The sequence below is a fragment of the Petromyzon marinus genome, chromosome 11 (genome assembly GCF_048934315.1).
Source record: "Petromyzon marinus isolate PM22_M1 ecotype Great Lakes invasive population chromosome 11, UKy_Petmar_22M1.pri1.0, whole genome shotgun sequence".
Classification (NCBI taxonomy): domain Eukaryota; kingdom Metazoa; phylum Chordata; class Hyperoartia; order Petromyzontiformes; family Petromyzontidae; genus Petromyzon; species Petromyzon marinus.
This window is the reverse complement of record NC_133677.1, coordinates 3,718,049-3,729,654: the sequence shown is the minus strand read 5'-3', so window position 1 is coordinate 3,729,654 and position 11,606 is coordinate 3,718,049. Positions and strand designations below refer to the sequence as shown.

Here is an 11,606-nt window from a genome sequence, read left to right as displayed (position 1 = left end):
AATCCACCCGCTCATGAACGAAACCTTAGGATCAATTTGTGTTGATTTCCGGAACTTGCTACTTGTATAACTCACGATGTACACAGTGATCAAATGGTTTCCTTAAACATTTGGAGATGAAAACAAATGCTTAAAAGTATCCAGAACACTTTTATTTCCGAATTAAATACTTCCAAGAATAAATACATTGGGAAAGCATGATAGTATCCATCCAAATGTATTTTTGTTATTTATTTTTGTTTCAAAGAAATACATTTTGCTTGGACACAATGGCAGAGCCAGGATTTTCCGGTTGGGGGGGGGGGGGCAACCCCTCCAGCAATTAAAAATGATAGAGAAGTTGTTGGTAAGTAAGGACTTGTCCCTTGCATTTTATCCGACGCGTGTGCGGCGATGGCCCAGCCATCGATCGAGGGGTCGATTTCGAACGGCGTTGTGTGATCGGCATCGCGCTCGCTGAAGGTGTTGATGCCTTCAGGGAAGTCGTGGACTGTAGACGCAACTTCGCACAATTCTGTGAGTCACTTATAACCGCTTTGCCGTTACTTATTGCCAATTATGGACTCAGACTATTGTCCTATCATCTCATAGAGTCCCTGGCACATAATAATATGCAACACAGTGGCAGCGGGGGTCGCAAAATGCCGATTTATTACCAATAAACCCCAATGATCCGATCGAAATTAGGTATTAAAATCGGATCATTGGGGGGGGGGGGGGGGGGGGGCACGTGCCACCCCACCCCCACTGGCTCCGCCAGTGCTTGGACTCTTTGCTGACTCGATGGCTACAGGGCCCAGGGCCAACAGGAGAGTGAGTGGGTGACAAGGGAGAGAAAGAAGCTGATGACAAAGTTTCACCCAGTACCTGGGTGTTACTGCGCCATGGTGGAACCGGCATGGGGATGTAGCTCAGTGGTAGAGCGCACGCTTCGCATGTGTGAGGCCCCGGGTTCAATCCCCGGCATCTCCACGAGGTGACATTTTGCCAGTGGCAAAATTTACTCAAAGGAATATGCGTGGCCTGGACAAAACGCCTGCTTGTTTTCATTCGTAATTGTTGCTGAGCACAGATCCAGAAGCCCAACATGTCATTCGGTTCGCATTGAACAGCACTACAATCAAAGTAGTCGATAAGAGTGAACATATTTATGGAAATTAACAAGGTTAATAGACGTAGATACTACAGGATGGACTTCCAAATTCGAGCAATGTGTGGAAGAAGCCGATAGAAAAGTGTTGTGACCTGCCGAGTGGTGGTGGAACGGAGTGGGTGAGACGAAAATCAGTCAGGAGTCCTCATAGCTGAACGATAACTCAACGAGTGGAATTATATCAGGATATTTGGGAAATTGTCTTTGTGAGAGTAGAGGTAAATTTTGCCGAGGTAATTGAATGGGAAATCAACTTGTGGTTTGAAGAATAAATATCATCGTTGAATTTTTACCAAAACACTAAAAACCCAGATGGGACTCGAACCCACAATCCCCAGCTCCAGAAGCTGGTGCCTGATCCATTAGTCCACTTGGCCACATTCATCAAGCCCCGTGTTCTTTGTGATGACCCCAAATGTGGGTGAGCTGTCACTTGCAAGGTACTCGGAAGTAGCCCAGGTAATGCTTGCTTCCAAGTTCCGCTATCTAACAACCGGGAAAAGTAACAGATATGCGAGATTTCCGAGAAGATTCTTCAACTCAGGCCATGACCCGGATAGCCCCCTTACACAACGAGGTCACGTTACTGGGTTCTGACTGAGCCAGTGTGGTGGGGATGTAGCTCAGTGGTAGAGCGCACGCTTTGCATGTGTGAGGCCCCGGGTTCAATCCCCGGCATCTCCATGTCGGAAGATTTTATTTAATTCATGTTTCCAACAAAGGTTCAATTCCAAAATCAATTCGCTGTGTCGCTGCAATAGGGGTGCACATTAACTCTCGTAAATATTACGCTACTTGCCTTTTGCCCGTCCTAGAACGGAAGCTGTAATATTTACGTAAAGAAGCGTCTGCGTATAGTTATTTATTTGAGTAACTTTCAACAAAGAAGCGTCAAATTTAAAGCGAATTTGTGTAAAAAAAGTATTGCTCATGATAGTAATGACGGGGGAGGGGCCTGTTTTGCAGTGACGTCACGTACATATGCAGCACTGTCATTTAAAGCGACTTTGCGAAAAAAAATCTTTCCACTCGACCTTCTTCCGCATGAGTGTAAAAATCCACCCGCTCATGATTATTTTATTATTAATTACGGGGGGGGGATGTGGAGGCACGTCACGCGCGTTACACACATTTTTTAGCTATTATAGTATTAATTTTTCTATCTACGTGACTTTACTGAAAGACCCAAAGAACATGAATTCCTGCAGTCACGAAAGCTTTAAGTGAAGATAGACCCTAGACCAGTGGTTCTTAACCTGGGTTCGATCGAACCCCAGGGGTTCAGTGAGTCGATCTCAGGGGTTCGGCAGAGCCCCCGCCACGGAGGTCCGGACACACTTGAATTATTGTGTAAATTTGTGATGACACACACGGCCCGCTTGGCCATCACTGGCTGCAGATGATCATGCTACACTGCTTGGCCAATCAGCGCTGCGGGGAATTTAGTGCGTACTCAGTAGTCAACGTGTGACTGTTGTTGTCGTACGTCGTGTGATTTCTTTAATATTTTATCCATACTATGTCGGGCAAAAGAGAAAGTGGTCGGACGAATATGTACAACATGGATTCTCATGTATCACGGAACGTGATGGGAGTGAGCGTCCTATCTGCATGATTTGCAACGCCAAGTTGAGCAACTCTAGTCTTGCACCGGCAAAACTAAAGGAACACTTCTTGAAGCTGCATGGAGACGGGGAATACAAGAACACAACACTTGCTGAATTCAGGGTGAAGAGAGCCAGATTCGATGAAAGGGCCACTCTGCCTGCTCTTGGATTTGTACCTGTTAACAAACCGATCCTGACAGCAGCGTACGAAGTTGCTTACCTGATCGCAAAGCAGGGCAAGCCACACACCATTGGTGAAACACTTGTGAAACCAGCTGCATTAAAGATGGCGAATCTGATACTCAGAACAGCGGCCGAAGGTAAATTATCCCAAATTCCCCTTTCAAATGACACCGTCAGTGACAGAATAGAAGACATGAGTAGAGACATCTTGGCTCAAGTAGTCGCGGATCTGATTTCAAGCCCGGCAAAATTCAGCCTTCAACTCGACGAAACCACAGACGTTTCTGATCTAAGCCAGCTTGCTGTTTTTGTACGCTATGTGAAAGACGACATGATAAAAGAAGAGTTTTTTTTTATTTTGTAAGCCTCTTACAACAACAACAACGAAGGCAGCCGATGTGAAGAAGCTTGTGGATGACTTCTTCAGAGACAACAATCTTTCATGGGATATGGTTTCTGCAGTTTGTACGGACGGAGCTCCAGTCATGCTGGGAAGAAAGTCTGGTTTTGGTGCGCTAGTAAAGGCCGATGCACCACACATCATTGTGACGCATTGTATTCTGCACAGGCATGCGTTGGCAACAAAAACCTTACCTCCAAAAATGGCAGAAGTATTAAAAACTGTGGTGGAATGTGTGAACTATGTGCGAAAAAGTGCTCTGAGGCACCGCATCTTCAGTGAGCTGTGTAAAGAAATGGGCTCTGAATTTGAGGTACTTCTGCTCCATTCTAATATTCGGTGGTTATCCCGGGGACAGGTGCTGAATCGTGTTTTTGCCATGCGTGTGGAATTAGCCCTGTTTTTGCAAGAGCACCAACACTGCCATGCAGATTGCTTCATTTTAGCGTACATGGCTGATATATTCGCAGCTCTCAATCATCTCAATCAGCAGATGCAGGGTGGTGGAGTCAATATCATGGAAGCGGAAGAACACCTGAAGGCTTTTCAAAAAAAGCTACCGTTATGGAAACGACGAACAGAGAACAATAACTTCGCAAACTTCCCGCTTCTGGACGACTGTGCAAGTAAGATCGAAGATGTGTCTGGAATCGGAGATATTTCTGTATCCACGGAACTGAAGCAAACAATTGCCACGCACTTAGATGAGCTTGCAAAGTCTCTCGACGGATATTTCCCTACAAGAGAGTCATATCCAGCATGGGTGAGACAGCCGTTCACGTTTGCTGTTGAAACAGCAGATGTCAATGATGAATTCCTCGACGAAATCATTGAAATTCAGCAGAGCCAGGTTCAACGGCAACTCTTCAGAACAACAACGCTCTCAACGTTTTGGTGTCGACAATTGAACAAGTATCCAGTTATTGCTAAGAAAGCCCTGGATTTTTTTATACCATTTGTTACAACATATCTTTGTGAGCAATCCTTTTCGAGGATGCTGGACATAAAAACGAAGAAAAGGAACAGACTTTGCTGTGAAAATGACATGAGAGTGGCACTTGCCAAGGTGAAGCCACGCATATCTGAACTGATCTCTCAAAGGCAACAGCAGAAGTCACATTGATTTCCAGGTATGTAATTTGTTGTGAGTTTATGCATTGTGTTGGTTTTATTCTTTGAACAAGGTAATGTTCATGCACGGCTCATTTTGTGTACCAGTAAAAAACATATCTATGTCTTGAATTTGAAAAAAATCACATTTTATTTTTCACTAAAGAGGGGTTCGGTGAATGCGCATATGAAACTGGTGGGGTTCGGTACCTCTAACAAGGTTAAGAACCACTGCCCTAGACTATCAATCGACTCGCCACTGGGTGAATTGTTACACCTCTAATAAAAGAATGCACATAGCCACACGTATGTTTATGTACCCACACACACGCAATACATAGCAAGCCTTTCACAAGCATTCCCGCCCCCTTACCCCCGTCCAATAGCTGCTGGACATGCCAACTGCGAAATAAATATGCACCCGTCTTATTTCCGACTACAAATATTTTTTTTATCTTATTGTGGATAAACCGAATTTGCGATTAACATTTTCTGCACATTCTCGGGCAGCGCTGTGCCCCTGCCTCACCACAAACACCTGCTCCTCAAACTCAAGGTTTGTTTCCACGTCGAGAAAGTGACCAAATTTTACTAAACTGGTAACCAAGCCCAAGTTTGATTTTCCAAACTCTTGGGACAGCGTTATGAACGCGAGCATCATCTTGGTACGAACACTCCGCGTCGTTCTATTTCACGAGTTAATTTGTTTCTCAGATTCTTACGCATAACGAGCGCGTTTAATTCCAAACATTTATCTCCAAACAGGGAGGCTGCCAAAGCAGCCTCCATCGCTGGCACGCCAACTGACATTTAATTTCAAGCCACCAATTTCAAACCGTTCGCAGCAATCTGGACTGCTCGTTAAAAAAGTTAAATTTGCTGATATAGGAAATTGCAGATAAACATCACAACCCCCGCTACACATGGCAGTTCCCTGCTCTGGTTGGGCTGGCATGAAGAGAGCCGCAAGGAGTTGTGGTCCACTGACATCACCATCCCGGTCTGGTGGCCTCTGGGACACAAGACAGATGGAGCGCAGCAACAATGTACAAATCTTGTTTACATTTAATAACCTCACATATCCCAAGTTACAGCAAAAATAAACACCGCATATTGGCACTATTCACTGGCCTGAGATTAATAGCGATCGTCAATCGGTTATTTATATATTCACATGATTTTAAACAAAAAAATCTGTAGCCTTGCCACACAGCTGTGATGCAACATCTCTGCGGCGAGTTCCATATATGTACTAAAAAGTTACTCGCAATGTGAACAGCACGCTTGTGCACGCACACACACGTCTTTCACACAGAAAACTATTAAATGCATCAATGGCAATTGTTTATTTCACATGTGATGTTAACCCTCGCACAAAAGAGCAGGAACTAGTTTAATGTATGCAATGTATACATTTTTCAGCGTTGAAGAGGAGGCCAAATACCCTCAGTAACGGGGACAATCAAAAGCCACCCTCTGTTGGAGGTCCATCTGCCAGCAGTGGTGTGGGCAAGCAACTGCAGTAGCTGCACCTTTACCTTAAACATATCGATTGGTTTTGTCTCAAAGTGCAGCGTAATTCGACTGCGTCGATCTCCGTTCGCTCCTAGGACTGGGAGACCTCACCGGACGGGTGACGTACGTGTGACGCACGTACCCCACTGTGACGTCCGTGTGCCGATGGCCATAGCGATTTGCGGGCCACGAGTCGCCCTCAGGAGCAGGACAAGCATCGCCTGTGCGAGCCGGGAGGCACGGGGATGGCTCGAGCATCCTCGAGAAAATTACGGGGGCGAGATGTTAACTGCCTCGCCTGGTATACATGAGGTCGTGGATTCGATCCAGACCCTGACGCCTGCTTTATATTGGAGCTGGCGCGTTCTTCCCTGCGGTCGCGTGGATTTTTCTTCGGAGTCCTCCGGTTTTTCCCTCCACATTTAGAACGGTGCGTTTTGAGTATATGGCGGCTATAAATTTCCACGCGATAAGCCACTTTGTTGAGCTATAACTTTTGGCCAGGTCACTTCTGAAAGAGAGCTGTAATACTCAGTGGGCGTTACCTGGTAAATAAAAAATAGTGAAAGAACAAAGGGACGACGTGGCTGAATGAATCCTTTTATTGGCAAATCTCTGGAATTCAATGAAAGAGACTCACACGGGGAAAAAAAATCAACCATTTGCTATGAACATAAATGAAAACCGCAGGCGATACACTCTTTTAAGGCCAATTCCATTTTTTTTATATATGTCTTCTCAGCACGTTGGCCAGAATGCAACCCACATTTACAATATACTTTCTCCACAGCATTTTAATTTAGAATTGTTTCGCTTACTCCCACTGTGCGCACACACATACTCCGTAAAATATTAACCTTAAGACATGGCAAAACGTGAATCTTTTCGATGCCACAAAAATAAAATATAAAAAGGAAAGATATAATCTGCTTCATGTTATTCATGACAATTGAATAATGGAGTAAGATAAGCGGTCACTGTTCATATCTCTATATGTAATTTAATTTAAAAAAAAATTCAGACTGAATAAACACAGTCAATTCTCGATTATCCGTTGGCGTATTATTTGGGATGTGGATTAATCGCGCTTCGTTCAATTTGCTCCTCGCAGGCCGGTGACTCGGTACCCGATCTCGACCGTGTCGCCAAATGAACCGATTATTTACCGGAGCGATAAAACCAGACGACACATCCTACACGTCTGCGCGCGGGTAAACAATGCATCTTCATGGCCAAATTGACAGGTTTTTGCATGACCCTCGTTATGGTTTTTTTCTGGGGCACCCCTCCCCATTATCCCAGATAATCGAGAGTTGTCTGAACGTGCAGGTGTTTATGCGTCTACATTAGACACCAACAAATCACATTCCCCACATGTTGATTCCTTAACTGCCTCTACTGACTCACGGCCGGCATGCAATTTTCCCCCTGACCGTGCCCCTGGATTACCACTTGCAGAAACCTAGAAACACGTGCGGAATTATCACAACGCAACGGCAAGGTGCCAAGAGAACATCGGCAATCACAAAATCCCAGCGGTTACATGGTCAAGGCAAACGAATTTGGAGGCTCTCTAGTCTAACAACATGCCGGTGGCCAGCACAGCAGAAACAAATGGATCATGATGGAATAATCCTACTAGATCACTGTCACCTCCTTTTCTATTTTTTTATCAAATCCCTCAGGTTCCAGACTCACCCGACCCATCATTCACACAAAAAATAAACACCGGTTTATAACTAAGGCAAAGGCGTGCATTTACTGCTGCAACTGTTGGCATGCATGTTGGTAGGAGTGCCCGCTACTTGCGACCTCGTGCCGTTACAGCACCGGCCCCCCTGGAGGACGGACGAGCCGACAGCGTTGGCCCGTTTTGGCCAATGAGGCAATGCCACAGCGACGGCGATTTGCCCGCCTGCACCGAGCCCGTAACGTCTCGCCGCTTCCCGCGCCATCGCTGCCGTCCCCCCCTTCTACTTGAGCGCCCGGAGCCCACGATCCTCCCAAAACCGCACGTCCGTTCTCTCCCGAGGCGCACCGGCGGCGCCGGCGGTGCCGGCGGCGGCGTCGGTGGCGGCGGCGCCGTCACTGGCGGTAGAGCAGCATGCGCTCGGCGCAGGCGCGGCCCACGAGCCTGGCGAACTCGCGCACCTCCTCGTCGTCGTCGCGGCCAGCCTCGCCGCCAAGCTGCTGGTAGTGCCCGTACTGCATGGGGTGAAAGTTGTACAGCACCAGCAGGTGGGCGAGGTCATCCCCGGGGTGGTTCTCGTCCACTGTTTGCGGGGCGGTGGAGGGAGGGCGAGGGGCAAATGGGATGCGTAGCGAAGATAATAATTTAACTTATTTGTCCAGCAAAAAGCCTCATACTGTGTGCGCCCGTGTGCAGTTTGGCAAGAGTGGAAGAGCAGGCCAAAATGCCCTCCAAGAGGGGATCTCTAGAGTTCCCTCTGGTGAAGGCACTCTCGCCAAAGCCGGCATGAGCTAGCAATTGCAGGGTTCCGCCTCTATCTCCGCTGTGTATGCAGTCACACGCACGTGTATATATATAAAGGCACGCATATAAACACAAGAGGCGCAGGTGTGACATGATAAAGACCAAACGGATATAAACACAGGCAGCTGTCCCGATGGGCCTGCTACTCACTGTTTTGCTACCAATCATACAAAGCTACTTCCTGCTCCCTCATAAAACCACAAATACCGAGAATTCTCAATTTCCTCCATCAGCTGGGCGCACGTCGCCCACGTGCGCGGAGCAACGCGGCGGAGCGAGGGGGGCAGCAATGCCAACTTTGCCGCCATCAACCGGATTCGCCAGGAGCGGGACGCGCAGCAAATTCAGCCAGTAAGCACATTCAGCGAGTACGTAAATTCGCTCGCAATGACGCGGGGCCGCGTTACCGCGGAGGGTCCTACGGCGGACCTTCGGCCTTATGGGCAGCGGCAAGCAGAGCCCAAACGTCCCCGCAGACACGCTCGTGACCGCAGACCCATTTTCCTGTCAGCACTCTTTTGTCCAAGACGATGAAACACGATCTAAATTAACTTTACAGCAGTGAGGTCATTTATGCTATTTTATTAACGGCAACTTTTTGCGCGTAGAAATCCGCACCGCGCCAACCTGCCCAGTTAAAAGGGGCGGCTTACAACTGCGCTAAACTAAATCCAGGCTTCAGGGATCATCCGTCCCACTGGACTCATTTCCTCCACGTATCCCTTTAATAAATTCCTGCAACACGGAGTGCATCGCTCAGTCTTCCCGCGCGGCGCACGGTTACCAAGTCATGAAAAGCAAGACGCGGGTTTTATGTCCGGCCTGAGCCCCTGTCTGCTCGCGCCTTAAATCCAAACCCTCTCGATCACGCACACTCGCAGGCTTGCATGCACGCACGCACGCACCCACGCACGCATGCCCGCCAGCGCGCAGCGGCTACGGGCTTCCGCTTGCGCTACCAACGGAGGCCACGGACCTTAAATGGGAACGCGTGCATAGTAAAGCCAAGTTCCGAGGGCGCAAAACTGCTCCGTGAGGTCATCATCAGCAGCGTTATGTCTTGGTGGATGGAGCGGTGGGCACGGTCGTTGGCATTGCATTGCACTCTGAAACCAGGAGGCCTGCTTTACATTGCCAGTCATAGCTTTCAGTGGCGAAGTATGATCAAGCAAGCTGCATGACCATCATGGCATTGACATAAGAATTAAACTATTACAGCTTGGGGTGACTATATTTTACATATGCTTACATTTGTTAAACTATATATTTTTTGAAAATGACACGTAATTTTTTAAACGTATTTATTAATAGTTACACTGATCATATATGTACGGAATCATACATATGTGAAGTCAACACTTGCCCGGTAGCAAATCATATGCACAATATATGCACATTTTACAGTTAGGCGAATGGCGTGAACAGAACTATAATATACAAACTTAATGGTAAAAACGAGATTAAAAAAAGAATGAACTCTCCAGTTAAATCGTGATCCCAAAATTGTGACACCCCATCGAATCTCTGGGGAGTGAATCATTCGATACTTAATGCAGACATCGTCACAATAAATGTTGTTTGCGTGTTTAATTTAATTAACAGCGTTACAGATCAACACTGTCACATGTCATTGGTAGATTCCAATCACCTTTCTACAGGAAGTGCCAACAAGTGTTGAACAACGTTATGGAAAAACATCAAACGGGAGCCATTACTTTGTTTTTTTTTTAAGCATCTGCAGACCCGTCAGGACGGTGGAATGGAATAAGGCGAAAGTGCTGAATTCAGCTTTGTCTGGGCGGCAAAAATATACGCGAGAAACACAGGGATTCACACTTGGCACGAGGAGCGCGATGCTGACACCTGCCCTGCACTGTGCCCCTGCATCCAGACTTATTATAAACGCCCCCCCCCCCACCCACCCAGTTGCACTTCCTGTGCCAGATATTCCGAGCACCTTTTTCCATTGCCATTTTTTTTTTGCTTTAAAAATTCAGCTCCTGCCGCTTTAGGTGTCTACCCTTGACGCTGACTTTGGATGCGAGCCGCGAGAAAAAACATCCTGCATTTAATTTATGGACGGGCTACAGTTACCATTGCCTCCGACTCAAAAAAACGCACGCACACAAAAACAACAGTCGGCATCAAATACAATGGGGCCCTTTGTTGAGAGACGTTGAATCCCGGCAGCCGGCGGAGCCTGTGCCGCTAACACGACTGTGCCGCGCGTTCGCCGGGACCCCCCCCCCAGGGCACAAACGCCGATCGCGGTGCTCTCGGGAGGCTCCTGCCGCACGAGACGCGGCGACGGTTGAGTGAGAAACGGACGGGCGATGAGAATCTCTCTCCGTCGCCGGAGACTCGGGTTCAACGTCGCCGGCCACGGCTGGAGGGGCGGTGGGGAGTGCGTGTCAGAGGGTGGGGTGAGCGATCGAGTGAGCAGTGAGTGAGGAATTAAGTGATCGAGTGAGCAGTGAGTGAGTGCGAGCGAGCAGTGAGTTAGCACTTGAGCAGTGAGTGAGCAGTACGTTATACACTTCCGTTAAATTATTTGTGTTAAGCAGGAACAAAGGTAATTCATACGTACATTATTTTTTAAAAAGCAAGTTACAAAGAGCATGTGTGTATAGGGTACCTTTTAAAGCGGAAAGGCACTGCAAAACTTAAGTGCTAAAAATATGAAAGTAAGCTACTTTGATTCATATTGAATATCCGTAATTATGCATGTACAGTATGCACCGCACGTGACACCCGTCAGTATTCCTCAATATGGATTAACAAAATCAACTCTGTCGTAGCGCATGCATGACTGAGTGTAAGTCATGTTAATGGATGAGTCTCAATGACGCATTCTATATTTTTGTTGTATCAAATTATTTTTAAAACAAGCGTTAAATAAAACAACCTACTTATCATTCCATGAGTTAATAACGAGAGTAGTTTTTGGTACTGTACTGATTGTGGTGGTAGAATGCGCGGATATATGTTTATATGTATATATTTATTTTCTAATTGCAGGAGCCTCATTCGTATCTCAGAGGAGGAAGGATCTACATCTACTAACGGGGGGGGGAGGGGGGGGTTGGGGCAAACTTCAAAAAGTGCCTTGAAGTCTGCTGTCGTGTCCATCTATCGTTACGCTTC

At 47.0% G+C, this 11,606-nt stretch overlaps 1 protein-coding gene and 2 non-coding genes across 9 annotated transcripts in view; 2 read left to right on the top strand and 1 right to left on the bottom strand.

Annotated features, from left to right (window-relative positions):
- The first annotated feature begins 900 nt into the window (after positions 1-900).
- On the top strand, positions 901-972 carry TRNAA-CGC (transfer RNA alanine (anticodon CGC)). The gene has a single exon. It is a non-coding gene; the product is annotated as a tRNA-Ala (tRNA).
- A 793-nt stretch (positions 973-1,765) lies between these two features.
- Positions 1,766-1,837, top strand: TRNAA-UGC (transfer RNA alanine (anticodon UGC)). The gene has a single exon. It is a non-coding gene; the product is annotated as a tRNA-Ala (tRNA).
- A 4,719-nt stretch (positions 1,838-6,556) lies between these two features.
- Positions 6,557-11,606, bottom strand: part of ATE1 (arginyltransferase 1) — a 99,967-nt gene continuing 94,917 nt past the window's right edge. For 2 of the 7 annotated variants that reach the window (XM_032952322.2, XM_032952321.2), the window contains exon 12: positions 6,557-8,241. In XM_032952322.2, the coding sequence (XP_032808213.1) occupies positions 8,054-8,241 (188 nt within the window). In that variant the 3' untranslated portion in view covers positions 6,557-8,053. Of the gene's footprint in view, positions 8,242-10,398; positions 10,849-11,606 lie in introns of those variants that run through there. The other 5 variants (XM_076066303.1, XM_076066305.1, XM_076066304.1 and 2 more) reach the window with 4 other exon arrangements.